The sequence below is a fragment of the Suncus etruscus genome, chromosome 7 (genome assembly GCF_024139225.1).
Source record: "Suncus etruscus isolate mSunEtr1 chromosome 7, mSunEtr1.pri.cur, whole genome shotgun sequence".
NCBI classification, from domain to species: Eukaryota; Metazoa; Chordata; class Mammalia; order Eulipotyphla; family Soricidae; genus Suncus; species Suncus etruscus.
This window is the reverse complement of record NC_064854.1, coordinates 23,944,217-23,970,009: the sequence shown is the minus strand read 5'-3', so window position 1 is coordinate 23,970,009 and position 25,793 is coordinate 23,944,217. Positions and strand designations below refer to the sequence as shown.

General features: G+C 41.1%; 1 protein-coding gene and 1 non-coding gene across 4 annotated transcripts in view; both read right to left on the bottom strand.

Annotated features, from left to right (window-relative positions):
• Positions 1-25,793, bottom strand: part of CACNB2 (calcium voltage-gated channel auxiliary subunit beta 2) — a 296,476-nt gene that overhangs the window by 99,598 nt on the left and 171,085 nt on the right. For 2 of the 3 annotated variants that reach the window (XM_049777773.1, XM_049777775.1), the window contains exons 1-2: positions 3,170-3,482; positions 2,185-2,304 (exon numbers count right to left, since the gene is read on the bottom strand). In XM_049777773.1, coding sequence (XP_049633730.1) covers positions 2,185-2,304; positions 3,170-3,238 — 189 coding nt within the window. In that variant the 5' untranslated portion in view covers positions 3,239-3,482. Of the gene's footprint in view, positions 1-2,184; positions 2,305-3,169; positions 3,483-25,793 lie in introns of those variants that run through there. The other variant, XM_049777772.1, reaches the window with a different exon arrangement.
• Positions 24,763-24,926, bottom strand: LOC126014637 (U1 spliceosomal RNA). The gene has a single exon (XR_007497645.1). It is a non-coding gene; the product is annotated as a U1 spliceosomal RNA (small nuclear RNA).

Here is a 25,793-nt window from a genome sequence, read left to right as displayed (position 1 = left end):
GGGGAGGGGGTAATGTTACACTGGTGAAGGGGGGGGTGTTCTGGTTATGACTGTAACCCAATATGATCATGCTACTTAAATAAAAGTATATTTTAAAAAAAAGAAGCTGCCAGTTCACTGACTTCAGGGGAAAAAAAGAATAAAAATGATTACAATAAGAGGAAGGAGGTACAGTCTTAGCCAAATTTCATACTAAGATATTATGGTTTCAGATCCCCTTCCTATACTAAAATACTTTATTATTATGGGACAGAGAAGAAAGTGGTCCAGGAGAGGGCCCTTGTTTTGGAGTGGGTGGGGAGACTCAAGTGGTACTCAGGAGGTCAGAGAGGGACCCTTCTAAAGTCTCTCAGTTATATTATTATTATTATTATTATTATTATTATTATTTATTATTATTATTATTTGATGTGCTGGAGATAGAACTCAGGACACATAGCACATGCTTTATCATTGAGCCATGGCTGGGACTCCCACCTTGAGATTCCCAAACTGGGTTAGTGGTTTAATGCAAAGGGCAGAGGATGCAATACTGCTTAGGGTCTCAGGTGTCGGGGTACTCGAGACATCCTAGCCATGCTCAGGAACCTTTAAAGCTACATCCTTTAATACTAAGGGGTGTCTACAGAACTTCTACATTTTTAGGGTTCTGGAGATCAAACGAAGTCAGCCACATGTGAAGCGTGCTTCTTAGTCCCATGCATTTTTGGGGAGGGCCACATCTGGTGATGCTCAGGGGCTACTCCTGGCTTAGGGGTTACTCCTGGCTATGCACTCAGAAATCGCTTCTGGATGGGATACCAGGGATCAAACCAAGGTCCATCCTGGATCAGCTGCGTGCATGCAAGGCAAAGCCTTGTCTTACTGCTGCACTATTGCTCCAGCCTACCCCATGCATTTTTCTTGGGTCCTGGAAAAAATATCTTTTAACTTTTGTTTAAAAAATTGCTTTTGGGGGCTGGCGAGGTGGCGCTAGAGGTAAGGTGTCTGCCTTGCAAGCCTAGCCAAGGAAGGACCACGGTTCGATCCCCTGGTGTCCCATATGGTCCCCCCAAGCCAGGGGCCACTTCTGAGCGCTTAGCCAGGAGTAACCCATGAGCATCAAATGGGTGTGGCCCAAAAAAAACAAAAAGAAATGCTTTTGGGGGCCAGAGTGATAGCACAGTGGTAGGGTGTTTGCCTTGCACGCAGCCAATCTAGGACGAACCTTGGTTCAATCCCCCAGCATCCCATATGGTTCCCAGAGCCAGAAGCAAATTCTGAGTGCATAAAATCCCTGAGTGTCACAGGGTGTGGCCCAAAAAAGCAAAAAAAAATTTTTTTGTTTTTGTTTTTTTTTGTTTTTGGGCCACACCCGGTAACGCTCAGGGGTTACTCCTGGCTATGCACTCAGAAGTTGCTCCTGGCTTAGGGGACCATATGGGACGCCGGGGGATCGAACCGTGGTCCGTCCAAGGCTAGCGCCACAGCCCGGCCCCCCAATTTTTTGGGGGGGTTTGGGGAAATCATACCCAGCAGTGCTTAGGGGCTACTCCTGGCTCTGTGCTCAGAAGTGATTTTTTGGGGGGGTTCAGGGGGTCATAGGTGGTGCTGAGGATATGAACCAGGATCACATGTAAGGCAAGTACCTTGTCTCCTATTTGATCTCTTGTGCCCCATGAAATCTTTTCAATGAATAAAATCTCATGTTGTGTTGCCAAAAGCCTAATGAATCTCTTTTTAAAATCTAATAAAAACCTTATAAAATCCTATTGGAGTCAAACACAGAGAAAGATGATTGAAGTCTAAGGGGAAAAAAAGCAACCAAGCAAGAAATACAACTCAGAAATACAAAAAAAAGAGAGAAAGGATTTACTGAGAAAAAAAAAATGAAGGTAGATCCTTTCTGTTCTTAGAAACCTTGTGTGTATTTTGGTCCAGCCAGGAGGGCCTCTTGGGTGTCTAAACTCCCCATATACCCACCAGAGAGAGTTGACTGAATTATAGAACAAAAGCCAAGAGCCCTTTGACATCACACTTGGCCTTTTCTCCCCAGGGAAGAAAGAAGCTCATTTCCCAGCATCTATTTGACACAAGAAGCTGAAACAGCCCAAGAGACCAAATCAGCTCTGGGAAGAACCTCCACAGGTGGCCAGCCCAGAGCCAGCCAGCACCACACATTGGACAAGCCAGGCTAAATCTTACCTTGGATTTTTCCAGCTGGGCCTGAGCCTGTCGCTCTGCTTCTCTGCGTACTGCCTCCCGGTCTTCCTCCAGAGAAACATCGGAATCAGACGGACGGCTGGTGTAAGAGTCGGCCGAACCCTGCAGAAAAAACACATACTTGTCATAACAGAGTTCCTGCGTCCACTGGGTGCTTGGAAAAAAGTCTTGCTGACAAGGCAGCAGTGTCTTGGATTGTGCTGTCAATTCCTGAAAAGAGAAGAAGCTCATTCAACTGGGGGCAAAGTGCTGAGAAAAATCAGGTTGGGGCTGTGCAGATCTAGTTGCTGCAAGAGTTGTGCTGTTATCCACCCCCCTTCCCAATATCTTCCATTCCCATCCTTTGGGGCAGCCAGACCTGAATCCCTTTAGCATTAAACCAGCTCCGTGGTGCAATGCTGGGCTGAAGGGCAGACCTGGCTTTCAAGGATAACTTAGCCTCGAGAGCAAATTTCCATGAGAAAGCAAATACTGACAAGTCCAGAGAAGATGCATCTAATCATAATTTATTGTTTAAAGCCTATTAGAAAGGTGAACTCTCCTCCATATCACCCCCACAAGATGACTTTCCCTTGCAGCTAGCTGAAGCATCTTTTGGGCACCTTTTCCTTCACCTGATTGCTTCTCCATCTTTCTGACAAGCCCAAAAGCAGCCAGCAAAGCAGCCAGCCCCAAGTCAGTGTGTAAGCAACATGTTTGTAAATATCTTTAAAGAGACATTTAATAAATCGCCCGCGACAGAAAGTGCCTTGGGGACGTGGGGAGGGAAGGAAAGGCGATCTGTTTCTCCTAGCCATAAATCCCAGCCTAGACAACGCATCTGAGTCTTACCTACCTCTCTCCAACAATCAGGATCATCTTACTAAACCCACTGATGCCCTGCCAGCGCTCTCTGCAACGACAGCAGCAGAAGCAGGAAGGAAAAATCCCACCGTTCCCCCACGCAAATCAAAGGCCTGGGGCTTACACAGATGTCCGAATTCTTCAGCCTTCCTCCCTTGGCTCTTTTCAGAAGCCGGATCCAGGTGGCCTTCATGAGCCAGGCGGCGTCTTTCTCATCCGCAGCTGCAGCTCCGCCGGGCGCTGAGCCTCAGTGCGCGCTGAGCCCAAGAGAACCCCAGCTCCGTTCCTATCCATGCTCCGGGCAAACCCCTCTCCTCCGACCCTTGCAACCTCCGGGGCTTTCACTCCCTAGCCCGGAGGAGGAACTCCAATCCCCAGAAATTTCCTTTTCCAGTTTCGATGAGGAGGGGAGGAGGAAAAAGCAAACCTTTCTGAAGCTTTTTGCAATCTATCGCTTCTCCAGGAGCAAGAACACTTCAAGTGCATGCCAAGACAGACATCAACTAAACTTAAGGCATCTCAAATCCTTCACCAGGTCCAGCCGATTCTCAGTCGGGGGGAAAGGGAATTAGTTGGAGGAGAAGCTAGAAAAGAAAACAAACCCCAGAGCCCTAGACGTATGCTATGACATTTGCAAGTGCAAAGTTCAAGCCTTATCTTCTGAGATCTGGAAGGGGGGGCGGGGTGATCACTGTACTGGGCATGCTCTATAAGTAGCTGGTGCATTTTTTTTCTTTTCTACCCAGATGCTCACATCTCATTCTTCGCCTATATCCAATTGCCATTTTCTATGTGAAGAGTAAACAGCTGGAAAGGGATCCTTGGCTCCATAGTAACAGACACATGACACATGTTTGTTTCCGATGAGACATTGGCTCAAAAGCATTTTCATTTCGTGATCTCTTCTTCCCCTACTCTGTGACAGAAAGCAGGTCTGATGCCATGAGAATGTTCCTCCATGAGAAATGCTATTAGATACAGTATTGGACAGCAAAAAAAATAAATAAGAAAGAGAAAGAAAAGAAAAATCAAACAAGGCTCATGGTGGTGGAGAGAGAGAGAGAGAGAGGAAGAGAGAGAGGTAGAGAGTGAGAGAGATTTCCAGTTTAATTAGGCCATGCAAGTAATCACAGCTCTCAGCCATGAGTTTAACTGAGCTCTGAGCTCGAAATGACTCCAAACTGCTTTCTCCAACTGAGAAACTATCGTTGGAAATCAAGTCCGTGGCATAAATCACAGCATGAATTGTGATAACAGTAATTATGAAGTCATTTCAAAGCTGGATTGATTTATGAGTTTAAGTCTCACAGACCAGTTTTAGTCCAAACTCTTCCTATGAAGAAAGTGCTTGAAGTTGGAGAAGATGCTTACAATTTCCTGTGTGAATGGAATATTAGGCTTGAAACTTTTATTACGAAAGAAATATACACTTCCGGTTTCCTGAACATAAAATGTTAGCACTGCTGGTGATATAATATAGTACTTGCCCTGCCAGGTAGCCAACCTAGGTTTTTCATAGTTTTCATCCCTGACATCCCATATGATATCTGCCAGGAGTGATCCCTAAATGCAGAGCCAGAAGTAAGCTTTGAGCATAGCCAATTGTTCCCAAGCCCCATCCCCAAAGAACAAAAGAAAAGAGAAAATTTGTTTTTAACAAATTATATTTGTGCTTGAGTGTGAGAGGGAGACCATTTAAAGAGGCTCATGCCAGTGAGAAAGTTCTTTAGAAAACCTTCCATTCCTTCCTCCCTTCCTCTCAACTTTGGGCTAAGACCAATCTTCATGACATAAATGCAAGAAAACAGAGGTGTAAGTAGGGCATTAACATAAAAGCTCTACATCAACTGTGGTTTACTGACAGTATCATTACATAAGTGAGTTAATCACTTAATTTAGATGAAGTAAATGAATATAATGTTTACGAGCTACAGAAAATGCAATGATGCCCATTTTGGTTCAAGTCAAACATCACAGGGAAGGGACGAGACACTCTAGACACACAGATGTGAAGGGGTTCTTAATCTTTCTGGCAAGATTCCTGGAGTAATATCTAGGTAGAACAGGATCAGGAAATACCCAAAGAAACACCGGGATCCCCCTGTCAAAAGTCATTGGCATTTTCTGCCCAACCATTCTGCCAGAGGCTCAGGTCACATCTCTGGGAAGATACATACAGAATTTCTGGCTTAAGACACAGCATAGCAGGTAAGGTGCTTGCCTTGCATGCGATCAACCCAGGTTCTATCCCTGGCATTACATAGACTCCTTGGAGGCTGTCAGAAGTGCTACCTCAACCCAGACCAGGAACCAACCTTGAACATTACCATATTGTCTCAAAGGCCAAAGAACCAATTTTCTTTTTTGGTGGGGGTGGCCCATAATCGGTGGTGCTCAGGACTTACTCGTGGCTCTTCAATCAGAAATCACTTCTGACAGTGCTAGGGGGACCATATAGGATGCAGGAGTTCAAACCTGGGTTGGCTGCATGCAAGGCAAATTCCCTACCCGCTGTACTATTGCTCCACCATCCTCATAATTTTTAGTTAAAAATAAATATGAAAGAATCCCAAAGTGAGAACAATAATATACCCAAACACAGTTGTGTACAATCTGGCTCCCTTTTAAACATAGTAAGAGTTTTTGAAAACATATTTGCAAATAACCAGCTGTAACTTACAATTCCAGCCCTTTCCACCTGTTGGTGGGTTTACAGAAGGAAACATTTAAAAGCATCTACCAGCTGGATTAGAAACTGGCTCAGTGGGTGAGAGCACAGCTGGGATGGAGGCCCTGCTGTTCTCTCCTCAACACCACATGGTCCGTCAGTGTCTCATCCCCAGAAGCACCAGTTAGAACTCTGGTGCTCATGAGTACTAGTGGGGACTATTCTGCTGGCCCCCTAAAACTTTGGACCTAAACAGCATCAAACAATTGTTTAATCCCCAACACAAAGCAACTGTGGCCATAACCTTTTGAATATCTGCAAAGTTATTATGCTTTAGCAAATTTACAATATGAAACCTCATATGTGTGGCACATAAAAGGAGCCATGAAACTGTTAGCTGCTTGTATCTTTACTAGTAGATATAATTTCAGATCATAATTTATATTCTTCCTCAATAATAGAAGAAGTTGTGGCACTTGTTGTAGAAAAAGACACACACACACACAAACACACACAGCCAGAGAGATAGTATAGTGGTTAAGGCACTTATCTTGTATCCATCCAATCCTGGTTTGATCCTTGGCACCTAAAGTCCCCCATATCAGGTATCACTCCAAAACACAGAGCCAGAAAGAGCCCCTGAGCCCAGTTGACTATCACCCAAAATCTGCACTCCACCCTGCTCCAAAAATTAAAAAAAGAGACAGAAAAATAACACACACACACACACACACACACACTCTTCAGTGCTGTGAACTAGAGAGAACCACTATTCATACTGTATCTGAACAAATTTCTCTCTGTGCATCCCTAGCAATTCATCTCTCGCCTCTTGGCATTGTGATTTTAAGCACTAAAAGCGATAGAACTAATTAAGCTTTTGCCTTTGGAACCATCTGGACTTTCTGGGTCATTCTGCCTCCACTGGTCTCAGGCAGGCACAGCTGGTAGCATTTCCATAAGCTCTAGAAAAGGTTCCTGACAAGGTGCATCCGGGACCTCTCAGGTTCCTACCACAGCTGGTTGATGAACCAGCTCATTGTAGTCTTTGTCCTTGATACTACAGTCATGTTCATCTGCCTGTACTTTTCTTTTTCTGCCTCTACTATTCTCATTCCTTCTTGTACATTTTCAAATGCAAATGGCTCCTAATATCTATCACTGGTCACCCACAATTTCTACTTTCATGTAAATAACACAGATTCCGAAGAGGTGTTCTAGGCATAGAGAAAATTTAACTTAATTGGATTCATTTATGCTTTTAAAAATGTCTCTTCAATTTGTCTTTTTCTGCATAAAAGTTACTAAGCTATTCTTTCAGCTTATTTCCAACACAAAGTCTATTTATTTTTAATGTTCTATTCAACTCCCTTTTTTGTTTGTTTTGGGCCACATCCAGCAGTCTCAGGGATTACTTCTGGCTCTGCACTCAGATATCACTTCTGGCAGTCTTGGGGGACCATATGGGATGTCAGGAATCAAAACCATGTTGGCAGCATGCAAGCCCTACCACTGTGCTATCAGTCCGGCCCCAATATTCTACTCCTTCTTAATCGTTTCATTTTCCAGGATGTTTTCACAAAAAAGATTGTTTTCTTCTTTTTTCTTTTTCTTTCTTTCCTTTTAAGAAAAAAAAAATTGGGGGGGGGACCACACCCAGTGATGCTCAGGGGTTTCTCCTGGCTAAGCACTCAGAAATTGCTCCTAGCTTGGAGAGTCATATGGGATGCCAGGGGATCGAACCAGGGTCTGTCCTAGGTCAGCACATGCAAGGCAAGTATCCTACTGCTTATGTACTGCTCCAGCCCCATATATTTTCTTTTTTTAGGGGGAGAGTGTGTGTGTGTGTGAGAAGAGTTTGGGTCACATTCAGCAGTGTTCAGGACTACTCCAGATTCTGTGTTCAGGGGTTGTTCCTGGCTATGCTCCTGTGACCACAATGTTGGCATCATATCAGGTCAACTACTTATAAGGCAAGGACCTGAACCCTACACTATCTTTTTGATTCTTAGATTCTCTTTAAAGTGAAAAGGTTAAGGTTAATGAGTCTCCTCAGTTCTCCAAGATCCAAATTTGGGATCTAAGTTTGGCATCTTAGACCCCAAATTGTTCATTTATTCCTATAAAGACTCTTTATATGTGAGTCCAAAAGCAATTTGTCTGAGAAAAATCAATTTCTCAGAGTCCCCCAGGACTGCCAATTCTAGAGAAATCTAGGTAGCATCCAAATTATGTTAGGCTTCATACAGACAGGATATATAGAAGAATTAAACTTTAGAATAAGGAGAAAGAGACTTGAAATTCTCTAAGAAAATGAGCTGTTGAGGCCAATGAGAAAGTACAGTGAATAAAGCACTGGTCTTGCACTCCAGGGATGACCCTTGAGCAGAGAGTTAGGAATCAGCCCTGCATACAGCTGAATAGAGTCCAAAATAAAACAAAACAATTTTTTTCAAATGGTACAGACTATGGTGATAAAAGCACAATTAACATTTACATTTATATTAATGTTACTTCAATTGCAAATATCCCAAAATTATTATTCAAAACCATATATATTTTTAAATTCTCAAATATAATTTGACTGCCATTTGGCTTAATGTAAAAATATGAACGTTAAGTGATGGCAATAAATCTATGCAAGTGTATCCCAGGGTGGTACTTTCCTGATCATGCAAAAGCTAAAATACCAGTTACAGTAGGCCTGAGCGATAGCAAAATGGTTAAAGCATCTTTCTTGTCATAACCAACTCTGTTAGACCTCCAGCATTGCTTGTGGTCCCCCAGAAAGCTCAAAGAGTGATCCCTGAGCATAGCCAGGTAAGCCCTGAGTACCTCTGGGTATTGACCTCACCACAAAACAAAAATAATTAAAAACATAAAAAAAATAAAATACTAGTTGTAATTTTTAGGGGCATGAGAAAATTCTTAAGCATAATAATAATAATAATATAATAATATATATACTAATCATATATACTGAATTGAGATTGCTCTGTTTTCTAGCTTCTTAAACTATGGGTCACATCCCCTTGTGGGATTGTGAAGTGAATGTCAGGCCATTTATAAAGAAATTTATTTAGAATTTATTCTCAGTAAATACTTATTTGTATACCTACTTTATATATTTATAGATACCTGGGGATGAGTACACTTTCTTTTGTGAAAGAGATTGTAAGTAAAAATCATTTAAAAAACTTTTTCTATTTTAATAATTAAAGAGAAATATGTTTATTAATAAGCTTCTTAATTGTAATGGTCACAATTATAGTCTATCCTGATTCACAATCTTTACATGATTTAAGGAGATAGATAACTGAGTAATTTAAGTTCAGTTCCAAATACACATAAGTTTATAAAAATAAAGCTAAAACAAATTTCTATAAGCAACTAATGTTTCTACTAACTGGAAAAATAATCTTTTGTCTGGCAGGCACATACATACATCAGCCATCCTAATGTTCATAAAATATTGCAGTGATGTCCACACTCTACATTCTTATCTCTGTTTCTGCTAAACCTGGCACTCTATTGCCCCAGCTCACACATCATGTACATCACCGCAGATACCCCATATTTATCTTTCTAAAAGGAAAAATGAAGGCCCCTGTAAGGCCCAATGACACCATTAATTTCTCATGCAGCAACACACATCTGCTTGCGGGAAGGATTGAAAGTGCTGTTTTCCTGATTTTAGAACATCCCAGAAAGGTAAAGTGTTGGCTTCTGCCTTCTTTCCAGTAAAGGGGTGACTAGTAGAACAGGACAATAATGAAAGCCAGGATAACCACTACTGGCATTTTTCTCTTTCACTTGACCTGGCTCTACACAGCTGCCTCCTGTGGCCTCTGGGGCAGTTAACCTTGCCTGAAGCTGGCTGGAATTCAAGCTCTACCTCAGTCACCTTTCAGCTCAACAGGAGCTGCAGTTAATTTTCAAAATCGGGCCCGGAGAGATAGCACAGCGGCGTTTGCCTTGCAAGCAGCCGATCCAGGACCAAAGGTGGTTGGTTCAAATCCCGGTGTCCCATATGGTCCCCCGTGCCCGCCAGGAGCTATTTCTGAGCAGACAGCCAGGAGAAACCTCTGAGCACTGCCGGGTGTGGCCCAAAAACCAAAAAAAAAAAGTCAATCTAATTTTCAAAATCATGGCCCCAAAGGGACAGAGCTACCTGGCATGGCCTAGAGAAGTGGGGTGACCTGACATTAATGAATCAATCGGGTTAGAGAAAATAGAATAACTCTCTAGCAGAGCTACTTCAGCAGAAACAGCAAATATGAAAATGAATTTTGCAGAAAGCAAAGCAGAAACACTATCTCTCTGTGCGTCTCTGTTTCTCTCACTGCAAACAGAACCTAAAACTTATTAGAGAAAGGACAGAATCCCCACAAAGCCAGGTTATTTTGTGACCTTCAGACATTATTCTACTCATCCCTCAACTCACCCTCTTCACACCCATGTTCTCTCTTGAACACACATCTCCATCTCTTTCTCCTCGCATCTCTCTAAGTTTCAATAAAAACTACCTTACTTCACAAAAATCAAAAGAGAAGAAGGAGATAAAGGAGAAGGGGAAGGAAGTAGAGGAGGAGAAAGAGGAGAAGAAAAGAAGAAACTGTAAATATCACATTTATCAGTTTAGTGAATTTCTACACACAATAAGGGATAACATTTTCCATAAGAAAGGTCATTATGCTTAAATTATTAGTATAGTATAATTTAGTATCATTCTCCCAAGAAACTATATTATGAATCTGTAACTAAAACTTATTTTCTATGAACTTTCTTTTCCAATTCTGTTTCAACATATTATGGAGCTATTATTTCCCCCAAAAAACCCATAGAAATGGAAAATATGATCATTCAGACATATGTTTAATAATCTATGAGAAACATCATAGCTTATCAGCTTTACTTGCCTTAAATAAATCTTTAAAAAAGAAGGACCTTCACCTATAGTTGAGCAAAATCTAAGACAAAGCCCATTTTAAAACAATGTTCAATATCTTGTCATTTACTAAATTCTATACTGAATATGAAAAAGAAATATGAAGGGGCAAGAAACCAGAAGACAGCATTCAGAAGATGTTTGGAACATAGAACATGGTAACCAGCTGAGGCTGGGAGGACACTGTGACAGAGGTATGAAACTGCACTTTGGGGCCTGGAGAGATAGCACAGCGGTGTTTGCCTTGCAAGCAGCTGATCCAGGACCAAAGGTGGTTGGTTCGAATCCCGGTGTCCCATATAGTCCCCCATGCCTGCCAGGAGCTATTTCTGAGCAGACAGCCAGGAGTAACCCCTGAGCACCGCCGGGTGTGGCCCAAAAACCAAAAAAAAAAAAAAAAAGAAACTGCACTTTGCTAGTCTTGGGAAGACCAATCGTCAAAACTTCAAATTCTGTTTCTACTGGATGAGAAGTTCAGTTTCAGCACTATGATGTGTATATTCACGTCAATTTTTACAAGAAGAAAAAAAAATCAACAATCACAACTTCTTTGGGGGTAGGTAGAGGGGTACTCAGGGGTTACTCCTGCCTCTGCACTCAGCAATTGCTCCTGGCAGGCTTGGGGGACCATAGGAGATGCTGGGTCCTGGGTCAGTTATGTGCAAAGTAAACACCCTACTGCAATGTTATCACTCTAGCTCCCAGAGACCATTTCTTTTCTTTTTTAAGGTTTTTGAGCCACTTCCAGTGGGGCTCAGCAGTTACTCCTGGCTCTGCATTCAGAAATCACTCCTGATAGGTTTTAACGGATCATATGAGATGGTCTGCAATAGGTTCCCAGACTAAAGAACTCCTGGACAAAAGAACTAAGCTAAAGTGAAATAACTTGAAGAATGTTCTTGACAATAGTCGATGGTTGGAAAGATACTGTTCCTCTACTCAATAACTATTGCTGCTGTTTCTCTTACAATGTTAGTCCTCTGGAGAAACTGAGTTTAAATGTCATAGCAGAAAGCTTGACTTTAGCATCTAACTTCTTGTAAGACAGATGTTGAAAAACCATCATGCCAGAACCTGCACTACAGATAGTGTGGATGGCAAGGTTGGGTAGGATCTTTGAGAGTGTAATTGGGCTACAGAGACAATACAGCAAATAAAGCACTTGCCTTCCATACAGTCAACCTGAGTTGAACCCCCAGCATCCCATATAATCCCTTGAGCCCACCAGGTATGACTCCTAAGTTCAGGAGTCGGAATAAGCATTGAGCACCACTGGTTGTGATCCTCCCCAAATAAAACAAAATAAAACATATTGTGTATCAAGTGCAATGCTAAGGAGTATAAAGATGATAATAATATTCTAAATAATGTGGGATGGAGCAATAGTATAGTAGGTAGGGTACTTGCCTTGCATGTAGCCAACCCTGGCATCTCATATTGTCTTCCAAGCACTGCCAGGAATAATTTATTAGGACAGAGCCAGGAGTGATCTCTGAGTACTGCCAGGGGTGGGTCAAAAGCCAAAATCAAAAAACAAAACAAAACAAATGAATTAACCGAAACCAAAAAACACATACAAAACTCTGCCATGTCTTACTGGGCTTAATCCTTGATCCTTTGTAACATGTAGGAGGAAGGATTAGCACTAGCCTTTCCAGAGTGGCAGGAAAATGGATGAATCTTGACTCCTGCCTACAACATGAATTCTCTGGGGTGACACTGAACAGTCAATCCACTGACATTAAGGAAAGTCACCAAATGAAGGTGTGGGGGCCCACAAAAGCAAGAGGTACAGGGCTGAAGTTCACTGAAGCTGTCCCATATGTAATGTGCTTTGCCCATAAGGGCAGGAAACTGGGGATCAACAGATATAAACAAAGCTCATGGGGAGATATTTCACCTCTCAAACCAGCTAGTCATGTGGATTTGGATGAGAAGAGTCTGTCTCACTACATCAAACATAATCCCATTTCTTTGTTGCATTAGTATTCTTTGCGAAGAACCAATTCTCCAAGTTCTGAGGATACCAATGCTTTGACTTCATAAAACTTTTTTTTTTAAGTAGAAATTATGAGATGGTGGAAGGAAAAGGAAAGAAACTCCTATCCTCAGAGAAATTCTGTACAGAACAAAGCTTAATTTCATACCACTCTTTGGGGGATATTTGTTCTTTTTGTACAGACACTGATCTTCATGTGCATTTATAAGTATCAAGATAAATATGCATCTAGACTGAAATCTTCACTTTTAAAACCTAAGAAAAAAATTTAAATCATGGAACAATATTCCCAGTTAACTATGGCACAACTTAAAATATAGCTTTAATAGACAAAAGACCATTATAGGCTCATTAGGGATGTTTTTGTTTTGAGTCCACACCAGGCTGTGCTGACTCCTATCTCTGTGCTCAGGGATCACCCCTGGTGGTGCTTTGTGACTATATACAGAGTAGGAAACAGAGTTAGGCAAAGCAAGCACTAAACCTCTCATACTATGTCTTCAGCCCTGTAATCTTTCTTCGTCTGTTTTGGGGTCATACCTGGGGACTTTCAGAGGCTAATCCTGGCTTAGTGTTCAGAAGTCACTTCAGGTTGTGTTCAGTAGGTCACATGAGGCTAAAAATCAAACTCAGTCCTGCATACACAGTATGTGCTCAGTCCATTGAGCCATGGTTCTACTCCCTTTGATCACTTATAGTTAAGAAAAGTAAAACCCAGCGGCTGGAGAAAGAGTACAGTGGGTTTTGTCAAATACAGCTCTTGCCTTGCATGCAGGTGAGCTGTTTGATCCTCTGCATCCCATATGGTCCCTTGGCCTGCCAGAAGTAATTTCTGAGTTCAGAGTCAGGAGTAAACTCCTGGGTACCATCAACTGTGGCCCCCCAGACACAAAACAAACAAGCAAAGTAAAACCCATAATCATGTGTGTATAGATACACACACACACATAAATATATACTGGAAGTACTCAAAAATAATCAAAGATACAGGATCATGTTCCTTTAAAAAAACACTAGAGGACTGCAATATTACCATTTATTTCAGAATGAAACTAGAAGTAAACAAAAGTATTAGAAAAACCCCAAAATTTCTACCCAAATATCCTGAGTTATTTTTTGTATATTGGGGTTGGACTTTTGTATTTTCTCTAGTTGATTGATTTTACTTGTTTTATTTTTGCATATGGAGCATGCAAGGGATCTCTGGTCTCCTGGAAAGATCATTTACAAACATTAGAAAGAGAAAGAAAATGTTAATGTGGGGATTACCATCAGGTGAGAAATAAAACTTAAAAGTAATTATACCTACAATTTTAACATTTTAGAGGATTACACTTCTCTGTAGACAATAAAAGTATGGAAATGATTCTTTTGGCTTTCCATGGGAATATTCTGCTGTTCTTATGTGACCACTTAAATAATTTTTCGGTACTAGGTTAGATACTTAAGCAAGCCAAATGACTCAGTAATTTACAGTAAATCATTAAGCTAATACTCTAAAAGTCTAGCCTTCCAGAAAGATATGACTTTGGATTAGAGAGTTTTAATATAAAAATAGGCAATACCACCAGAAATTTAGCTGGGAAAGTGCCCAAAGAGCCAGTGGTTGGAACATTTAGCAGTAAAGTGTAGCCAATTACCCTACTGATCTCAAATAGTTAATGGGAACTCCTACAGTCACCTGTAGGAGGTGATGAAGAAGACAGTGACATAGTAGTCATGCAAATCTACATTTAGAAATGGGCAGCAATGTTCAGGTTGTTTCCCTTGGCAAAAATGCCAAGTTGATACCCAGTTGATAAAGTGCAGTTCATGACATTTTTCCTGTATCATAAGAATGGGATGCGAGGGACTCCCAAATGGTGCTCAAGGGACAGGGCAGGGATGGAGTCACTCCTGGTGATTCTTGGTCAACAAAGTGGTGATTCAAAGCTACAGCTTGAGGATGCCATGTTACATGAGCCCTTGGGAGGCCAGGGGTTATCTGTACTGCCCTGGGGGTGCTTGCAGGGGCTCCAGAGCTTTGTCTGGTGTTGTTTGGGTACCAAATGGTGTGATCAAATAGGGGTTAGGTGCATGCAAGGTATGTACCCTGCACTAGCTCCCGTGCTCCAAGGAAGAATGTTTCATTACATGGTGCCAGAGAATGAATGTCCCCAAATTCATATACTGAAATCTAACCTCCAACATGATGGTGTGATGATGGGATGGATTATGTCACATGATGACATATTGTAGACAGTGTGTGTGGGTGTGTTAGAGAGAGAAGAAAGTGAGGAGTGGGGAAAGAGAGAAGAGAGTGAGAGAGCGAGAGCGAGAGAGAGAGAGAGAGAATAGAAAGAGAGAGAGAGAGCGCGCTGTTTGTGCTAACAGGAAACAAACTCCAAAATTTATTCCACATGAATAAGAAAAAAAGACAAGAGGCAGAGCAGTCGGTGCTGTTTTGTAATCCTTTGTATAAATATTTTTAAAGCAGTCATACATGTGTTGGTCCTAGGCCACTTCTCAAGTATGCTGATGTGGTTTATATTTAAATAACCAGGGATGGAATTCACAATTTCTGTGTCTGAATGAGAAGATGGTACAGTGTTAAGACGCTTATCTTGCACAAGATCAACACTGATTCAATCCCCTGATTTTGGACATTGTGTAGCGTGCCCAAAAACTACCAGGGGTGACTTCTGAGTACAGAGCCCCTAGGGGGAGGATAAGAAAGGAAGAAAAAAGGCAAGATGAGAAAGAAAGAAAGAAAGAAAGAAAGAAAGAAAGAAAGAAAGAAAGAAAGAAAGAAAGAAAGAAAGAAAGAAAGAGAAAGAAAGAAGCAAAAAAGGACCAAAAAAGGATGAAGGAAGGAAGAAAGGAAGGAAGGTAGAAAGAACAAAAGGAGGGAAGGAAGGAAGGAGAAAGGAAGGAAAGAAGGAAGGTAGGAAGGAAGGAAAGTAGGAAGGAAGGAGGAAGGAAGGTAGAATGAAAGGAAGGAAGGATGGAAAGAAGGAAGGAAGGAAGGTAGGAAGGAAGGAAGGAAAGAAGGAAGGAAGGAAGGAAGGTAAGAAGGAAAGAAGGAAGGAGAGGAGAGGAAGGAAGGAAAGAAGGAAGAAAGGAAGGAAGGAAGGAAGGAAGAAAGGAAGAAAGAAAGAAAGGAAGGAAGGGAAAGACTTTCATTCCAGTTCAGATAAGATCAGATCTTTCCTAGATAATATGTCATGGGTCTCTGCTCCAAACATGGTTCACACCTTCCCTTTCCTCTTTCCCTGCCTTCTCATCAAAAACATACTTTTCTTGGTTTGTTTGTTTTTTTTGCACAGACCCAATTTTTCATGTTTTAGAGCTTATTTTTCTCACTCTTCACAAGGACTCTTCCAACTCTTACAATAGTTCTACTGCTCACAGCATGTTTTCTTTAGAAATTCTTTCAGATTATGAAAATACCTGCTTGATCCATGATGACTTTTTAATCACCTGCCCTCTGGCTCAACACACAAACTCCACCAAGTAGTGAAGCGCTCACATCTGCAAACCAGGTGTCTGAGTGTTGGCGGAAAGAACTAGAAAATTCTACTCAAGCCCTGAATGGCTACACAGTAGAACTTTCTATTCTGGAGCCCTCCTCTCCTCTACCTGCTAACCCAGTGGTTTAAAATCTTTGCACAACAGTGCATGGCTGCAAACCACAGCCCCATTCAACATGTGGCTTAGCCAGACCAGGAGCTGAGAACTCATTGGGAGAAAGATTCCTTTATTGAAACTCAAGGTACCTTCACAGTGAGAGTGACCAAAGCATGCAGGTGACTTGAAGCCCCCTGGTTGGGCCTTGGGATGCTGAGGCTTCCCCTGAGACTCTTCTTCCTTTGGATAGACTAGTCCACTAGGATGCTCAAGCACAGATGGGAGAGATAGATGGTCCTTCAGGGCTGGTTTCTGCATGTGTAAAGTCTGCCTCTTAGGAACACTAGGCTGATATGTAGACTTCCAACCTGGCCATCTATTCAACCATGGCAGCATAAACCTTCAAATAGGAGGCAGGAGATGTGGGTCCCTCCAATCTTCTGTTCACTGCCCATAGGATGCAAAAAGACCAGCCAAGATTACCCCAGGGCTGAAGAGTTCATCTCTGCATCACAACTAGCAACTCTGTCCAGAAAGTCTTTCTGCTTTGAGAAAACCGGCAATTCTTCATCTTCAGAGTAGCCTAAGGGAGTGGAGTGGGGACTGGCAAGCAAGGCAGCCCTTCTAGGTGGAGAGCAGGTATTGCTGTCTTTCAACAATGGACTCTTTATATGCCATTTATTTATTTATTTATTTATTTATTTTTAATTAAATCACCATAATATCGAGTTTAAAAAGTTGTCGATAGTTAAGTTCCAGTCATACAATGTTTCAACACCCATCTTTTTTACCACTGTTCAATTCCTGTCACCAATTTCCTCAGCCCCCCCCCCCACCAAATTGCTCCTATGCTTACAATTTTTTATTTTCTCCCTTTCTCATCTCTATCTTTTTTTACTTTTAGATACTATGGTTTGCAATATTGTTAGTGCGGGAGTATCATGCATATGTTTTTTATCTCCTTTTAGCACCCAGTCCTTGTCCAGAATAATCATTTCCTACTACTTTTTTGTTTTGTTTTGTTTTGTTTTCAACTATTATTGATATAGTGGTCTCTTCTCTGTCCTCACTGTACTTCCCTCCTCATTTCTACTGTTTTGGGGTATTATTCTTATAGTATGTATGTGTGTGTTGGTTTATTTGGCATTTAGATTGCAGGAGCAGGACTAGAGATATATTACAACTTTTAAGGTATTTGCCTTGCACACTGTGTCACAGTTCAAATCCCTGGCACCTCTTAGGAGCTATCCCTATGCAGAGAATCAGGAATAAGTCCTAAGCATCACCACCTGTGACCCAAAAACAAAAACAAAATTTCTAGATTTTCATAAGCAGAGAACAGAGGAAAAAGCCTGCACATTTGGAAAAAAAAAATAGAATCTCCCAAACTAGCTGTTGGTTATTTGCTTTCCTGTTGACATTTTCTCCAATAATCTGAAATACTATAGCTATGTGGATGTACTTTTCTTGGAGAAGAACCTGTAGAAAATAGGTTTTCTAGTGAATAATTGTCCATTTACCTTTCTTTAGAAAGCAATCATTTAGGGCTGGAGTGATAGTACAGTTACCTTGCAGGCAACTAACCAAGTTCAATACCTAATGTCCCATATGAATTCTGAATACTGCCAAAACAATCCCTGAGCACAGAACCAGAAGTATGCCCTGCATGGTGCTGGGTATGGCCCAAGAACTAAAGGTGGGAAAATAGTCAGATGCATTAATTAGAAAATAATATGGTGCTTTTCAGGGATTACTGGGAAAGGAGAATGAACATATCAGAGTTTAATCAGTGCACTTACGGCCACAGGCTATATATTCAACATGATAAAAATGGTAATCTTTGGTATGGAGATTTTAGCGTAAAATTTTTTTGGTCTGTTTGTTTGAGGGCCACATCTAGTGGTGCTTAGGGGCTACTACTGGCTCTATGCTCAGAACTCATTCCTGGCATGGTTGGGAGACCATATGAAATGTTGGGAATCAATTCCAGGTAGACCATGTGCAAGGCAAACTCCCACCTTATTGTGCTCTTGCTCTGGCCCCAAAAGCAACATGTGCCTTGGTGGAGAAATGAGATCCTTTAAACTTAAAAAAGAAATTGACCAGGGTAGGGGAGACCACTCAAAGGGGACAAGTTTTGTATGTGAGACATGAGATGCCTGGATTCAATCCCCAGCACCACAGGTAGAACAGGTAAACTGCATCAGAAATAGCCAGGTGTGATTTCCAAATAACCCAAAACAAAACCAAAAAAACTGACAGGAAGCAAATGACAGCCAAGCCAGCTCTTGGGCTTCCAGGGGAAGCAGAACTTGAGCTCACACTGGATGGGCAATATATTGATTGCAGAGAGTTGGAAACAGAAACAAGATCACACCCTCTTTAATAAAGATATAATTGACATGCAGCTCTGTGAAAGTTTCAAGTGAATGCCATATCAATTCAACCTCACATGCCTTGTGAATAAATGATCACCCCAAGTGAACATCCATAATTTTATATAGAAAACCGCCCTTCCCCATCATGCTGAATTTCCCTATGATAAGAATACTCTGGACCTATATTTCTGTCAAGTCTCAAACATACATACAGCACAACACAACAGTGCTTTCCTCCACAGAAGTCAATTTCAGCTCGAGTTCAAGTTCATGATACTAAACAGCCCCCACCCTATTCACAGACCCACTTAGGAAGACTCTGGCTTCTCGAGCGAGTCACCACTAAGGCTAATAATTATAGCTCTGAATTATGAATGGATCCAAAGCGTGTGCCTCTAAGTACCCTTTGTACAAAGCCATCAAACCCAGAGAAAGAAATTCTCTGTGTGCTCTGTAATTATAAAAATCAGAGAACTTCAGGTTGTGGCAGTGTTTTAGGTAACAAATAATTTCAGCACTGAACTACCCAATTAACACTTATTCAGAATTAAAATGTTGACATATCACCAACTAGGCTGTCATTAGTGAGGATAATAAATTCCAGTGTGAAAACGGACACATTTCAGGGTTTGAATTCAATCTATAATTACCACTGGGCTTTCCTTGTTGCTGGTTCCCAGGATTCTAGCCACCTGGGATGTCTGTCCCCTGGCCCCTCACTCTCCCTGGCCTGCCAGACTAGTGCCTGATTTAGACCATTTGTCATTTCTTCCACCAACCGCTGAAGCATCAAGTTCCTAGTTTCTAATTACCATAAAGATGATGCTCTTCCAAACAGCTTCAAACAAAGAGTTTCAAAGAAGATTTGTATTTCCTAATAATCATTTCCAGGGTTGGATAGATAATTTACTGAAACATCCAAATTAGGAAGGGGAGGTTAACGTATAGGTTGCAATTCCCATTTTCAGAACCTCAGGTAAAATAGTTTTCTATAAAGAGGCATCCATAGTCAATTCCTAAATGTCAGACCAAGTTCTTGGAAAAAACAACAGGCTTTGGCTGGGATGAAAAATACTTTCAAGATTACCAGGACAGATTGTAACAGGGACTTGACAACTTTAGTCATTCAGTCCAAGTGATTAATCTGGTTTTTGATTTCCAGGTTTTGGAGGAATCTCCATATCGCTTTCCATAAAGGTTGGACTAGGCGGCATTCCCACCAGCAGTAAATAAGAGTTCCTTTCTCTCCACATTAATCTGGTTTTTGAGCTAACTAAAGGAAGTTAATTCATGGCTTTACGTTGTGAAAACAACCACCAGAACGCTAATATCTCATGGCATATGAAATTATATATATAAAAATCAAAATTCCAAAGTCTATAAATAGGGCTTCCTAGTCTCACTGGTTATTTACATTTTTGCCAAGGGCTGCTTTTGAATTCCAAGAGTTCTGTTGAGTGGTTGCAATAGAAATCATATGGCCATAAAACCAAAAATATTTACTTCCAGTTCTTGACAGAAACAAGTGGTTAATTTCTATATTGTGTGCTTTGGAAGGCTTCAAATTATACAGTTTAATATCGAGAACTAGATATAATGCTCCCTTTTGCCCAAGAGAAGGAATTCCTTCCGGAAGCGACTGATGTGTAGGAGAAACTGCCTTTCCGCCTCATTCACTCTCTAATTGAAATGATTAAAACTTAAGCTGAATCTTTGTAGTATTGATTTTTAAATCTGGCGACTCCCTCAACTCATAAGAAAATATTTTTCTTCTCCCAATCGTCATTCTAAGCATTTGAAAGCAAAGTTCGTGGTGCTTGTCATCAGATCATGAAGTCAAGAAAACGAAACTATCCTTGAAAAATAGGTAAATCCCTGTAGAATAAAAGCCCTTTGGATGGTCTTGGATGGTGGTAGATGGTGATAGAGGGATGAGAGGCCTTTCTCCTCCAGCCCAGAACCACATGCATGCAACCCCCTCTCCAGCCAGCCGGTCCGCAGCTTTCAAGGTAGTGGCGGGGAGAAAACTCACAAGCAGACTTCTTCAGGAGATATCATCTTTATTCAGCCCTGGCCAACATGTGCGGCCTAATATCTTAAACCTATTTAAGCATGCCCTCCTCAGCTTGCTCTGTGTCTTAGCTTCTTTCAACCATCTCTCCTCCTGCAGCTTCCATCCTTCATCAATCCTCTAATCCCCTCCTGGCCTTCAGGCCAAACCTTTTGAGACCTCCCCAAGACCCCTCCCAGAAATGGGCAGGTCTTTCTTGTAGGTAAGGTGACACAGGAAGAATGGGGGAGGGGTAACAAACCCCTTTGGTTCAGGCATTTGCTAGCTTGTCTTTCACATCTGTTGATCATCATACTCAGACTATGAACATCAATGTCAATGCTTCTTTATGCATTTCCAAATAAAGGCAGACAAAACTTTAATTTTCATTTGCTCTCATTTGTATTTTGTAATAATTATTTCCTTCCATTTCCTAGTTTTGAGGAACTAGATCATTCAGGATAAGGGGAAAATGAAACGGCCTTCAGCAATTAAATTAATATGCATTTGCCAGTTCAAATTGCCTGACATTTTCCCTAACGCTTAGCTCTGAAAGCTCAATCCAAAGAGTAAATACTACCCCTCAGAGGATTTAGAAAATGATTAAATAACAATGAACTTCATCCCCATTAGCACATGGAGATTATCTTTATCGTAATAAAGATACATACACCCTTCTCATATTGCAGAATCAGGAGGGTGAAATTACAGGATGAAAAAAGAGAGAACAGGAAGTGTCAACTCCCAAATCATTCCAGCTCTCAGACCAGAGACCTGAGGACAGAACTTTTTGTTTTGACTCAAGGGCCCTTTCTTTCTTTTTCTTTTCTTTTCTTTTCTTTTCTTTTCTTTTCTTTTCTTTTCTTTTCTTTTCTTTTCTTTTCTTTTCTTTTCTTTTCTTTTCTTTTCTTTTCTTTTCTTTTCTTTCTTTCTTTCTTTCTTTCTTTCTTTCTTTCCTTCCTTCCTTCCTTCCTTCCTTCCTTCCTTTCTTTCTTTCTTTCTTTCTCTTCCTTCCTTCCTTCCCTCCCTCCTTCCTCTTCCTTCCTTCCCTCCCTCCTTCCTCTTCTTTCTTTCTTTCTTTCTTTCTTTCTTTCTTTCTTTCTTTCTTTCTTTCTTTCTTTCTTTCTTTCTTTCTTTTTCTTTCTTTTCTTTCTTTCTTTCTTTCTTTCTTTCTTTCTTTCTTTCTTTCTTTCTTTCTTTCTTTCTTTCTTTCTTTTCTTTCTTTCTTTTCTTTCTCTTTCTTTCTCTCTCTCCCTCCCTCCTTCCTCTTTCTTTCTTTCTTTCTTTCTTTCTTTCTTTCTTTCTTTCTTTCTTTCTTTCTTTCTTTCTTTCTTTCTTTCTTTCTTTCTCTCTCTCTCTCTCTCTCTCTCTCTCTCTCTCTCTCTCTCTCTCTCTCTCTCTCTCTCTTTCTTTCTTTCTTTCTTTCTTTCTTTCTTTCTTTCTTTCTTTCTTTCTTTCTTTCTTTCTTTCTTTCTTTCTTTCTTTCTTTCTTTCTTTCTTTCTTTCTTGGTTACACCCAGCAGCGCTCAGGGGTTACTCCTGGCTCTACGCTTAGAAATTGCTTCTGGCAGGCTCGGGGGACCATATGGGATGCCAGGATTTGAACCACCGACCTTCTGCTTGCAACGTCAACACCTTACCTCCATGCTATTTCTCCGGCCCTCAAGGGCCCTTCCTTTAGGGGAGGTGAAATTTAATGAATCTGACTCTGTGTTTTGTAGGATCTTGGACAAGTTATGAAATATTTCTAAGGCTGAGTTCCTTTTTTGGGGTGTGTGTGTGTTTTAGACAATACCTGCTGTTCCTTAGGAATCACTATTGGTGGCCTCAGGGGACCATATGGGATGCTGGGTTAGAACATGAGTTTGTCGCTGTGTGGAAGGCAAGTGCTCTCACCACTGAACTCTCTCTGTAGGCTGAGTAATTTGATCAGGATTATGGCATCATCATGAGACAGCAGCCAGTTTAATAAATGCAAAAAATTAGTTTTAGGTGCACCACATAGTAACTTTGGACATGTGCACACAGTGAGGAGATCATTTTAAGAAGCTCAGTTATAACTTTGCCTAGTTCCAAGTTCTTTTCCTATGTTAACATCTATCTTCAGTCTTAGCCACTTTCAAGTCATCTTGCTGAACACAACATGCACTACAGTTATTCATTTTATAACTTTTTCTTTTGGAAATTCTTTTGGAATGTACTTCTTCACCCTCTTCACCCATTTTACCTACTTGACCCCACTGCTGGTCAACCACATGCTGGTTTCTGTCTCTCTGCATGTGGTTCAGGAAATAGCTCAGTAAGAAATGAGCATCAGATTTCTCATGCTCTGGGATCCTGGTAGCCAGCACTGCCCAACAGAATTTATGAGGAAGGTGGGATCTTAGATCTGAGCTACTCAATACAGCAGGAATTTACTCAATGAGTCATCTGAGTTCCAACAAATTACCAAAGAATTGAACTTGTGGGGCTGGAGAGAAAAGCCAGTAGGAAGGGCACTTGCCTTGCATGTGGCTGACCCAAGTTTGAGTCACAGCTGGTCCCCTAATTCCTGCCTAGAGTAATCCCTGAGATCAGAGCCTTGAGCACTACTGAGTGTGTCGCCCCCAAATAGAAAAATTAAAAATTTTAATCAATTTTATGTTAGATTCCATGTATACATGAGATTATATAGTCTTGGTCTTTCTCACTTAATCTTTCTAGTTAGCATTATATTCTCTATCCATGCTGTTATTCTCCTTAGAGATGATTTTTTTTTTCTTTTAGAAAATTTAACCATGAGAAAAGTACAGTGAAATGAACTCAAGTACTAATGGGTAGTTATGTGAGTACAATTTTTCTGAAATTTGGAAATCTGTGTTACTCCTCTAAAATGACATCTTTGCTTTTTAAATTTTTTATTCTGAATCTGAGAAGTAAATAAAGCACTGAGAAATATCTGTGTGAGAATGATCACCAAGGGATGAGGGTGTGTTTGTATGAGTTTAGCTGTCAAACCGCCTACAGATTCAGCAACAACAGAAAGGACCATTAGGGGGAAAAATAGTTGGAAAATTATACCCTCTAGGCTAGGTGATTGTTTTTGTTTTTGCTTTAAAGAATGAGGAAAATGTAAAATAATTACAAGCTTTTTTTTTCTTTTTGTTTTTGTTCTTCTTTTTGGGCCACACCCAGTGGCATTCAGGGGTTCCTCCTGGTTCTGTGCTCAGAAATCACTCCTGCAGGCTCAAGGGACTATATAGGATGCTGGGAATTGAACCCTTGGCTGTATGGGGTCGTCTGTGTGCAAGGCAAATTTCCTACCACTGTGCTATCACTCTGGCCCTAGAAGCTTTTTTCCCTTCCTTCCTTCCTTCCTTCCTTCCTTCCTTCCTTCCTTCCTTCCTTCCTTCCTTCCTTCCTTCCTTCCTTCCTTCCAAGCTTTTCTTTTTTATTTATTCATTTTTGTTTTGTTTTAGGACCGCACCTGGGAGTGCTAAGGGTTTATTCCTAGCTCTGTGCTTAGGAATTACTCCTGGTGGGGTTCTGAGGACTATATATGGTTCCAGGGTTGGCTGTGTACAAGGCAAGTGCCTTACCCATTGTACTATCTCTTCAGCCATTGAGATTTTATTTTATTGAATCACTGTGAGATATACATACAAAGTTGTTCATCTTTGAATTTCAGCCATACAGTGTTCCAATACTCATTCATTCACTAGTGCATATTTCACCACTATGTCCTCAGTTTCCCTCCTGCCCCTGCCTCTACCCTGAATCCCAGCCTGCCTTTATGAAAGACACTTCTTTATCTTTTTCACTCTTTTATTCCTTTTAGGCACTTGGGTTTATAATACTATTACTGAAAGGGTAACATGCATATCACTTTACCTCCTTAATTCTTGTCCAGAGTAATAATTTCCAACTATCATTTTTCACAGTGAACATTTCTATGCCCCAACTGCATCCCCTGCCCCAGGTCTTTGTGACAAGCTTCCTACCATGGGACAGTCCTTCTGGCCCTTGTTTCTATTGTCTTTGGGCATTATTCTCATTATTCTCATACTTTGGTTCTTTTTTCTTTTTTTTCAGGGGAGAGTGTGCACGCAGTCCCCCACTACCATAAATTATGCAGTTGAGTTTCCCACATGTGGGGAAATCGCAGGGGTCAGCACGCCCGGAGTGCAATGGGCGAGCCTCACCGTGGGGAAACCACCTTCGTGATCATGAAATTGCCCCTGCCAGGTAAGTATATACTTTGTTTTTTATAGGTCCCACAAATGAGTCTGATTATTCTATGTCCTGTTTCCTCTGAATCTTTTCACTCAGCATGATACTTTCCATGTCCATTCATATATAAACAAATTTCATAACACTATTTTCCCTCAAGTTGTATAGTATTCCACTAAGGATACATGCCACAGTTTCTTTTTTTTTTTTTTTTGTTTTTGGGTCACACCCGGCGATGCTCAGGGGTTACTCCTGGCTGTCTGCTCAGAAATAGCTCCTGGCAGGCACGGGGGACCATGTGGGACACCGGGATTCGAACCAATCACCTTTGGTCCTGGATTGGCTGCTTGCAAGGCAAACACCGCTGTGCTATCTCTCCGGGCCCCAGAGTTTCTTTTTTTTTTATATTTTATTTAAACAACTTGATTACATACATGATTGTGTTTGGGTTTCAGTCATGTAAAGAACACCACCTATCACCAGTGCAACATTCCCATCACCAATGTCCCAAATCTCCCTCCTCCCCATCCAACCCCCGCCTATACTCTAGACAGGCTTTCTACTTCCCTCATACATTCTCATTATTAGGATAGTTCAAAATGTAGTTATTTCTCTAACTAAACTCATCACTCTTTGTGGTGAGCTTCATGAGGTGAGCTGGAACTCCAGCTCTTTTCTCTTTTGTGTCTAAAAATTATTATTGCAAGAATGTCTTTCATTTTTCTTAAAACCCATAGATGAGTGAGACCATTCTGCATTTTTCTCTCTCTCCTGACTTATTTCACTCAACATAATAGATTCCATGTACATCCATGTATAGGAAAATTTCATGACTTCATCTCTCCTGACAGCTGCATAATATTCCATTGTGTATTTGTACCACAGTTTCT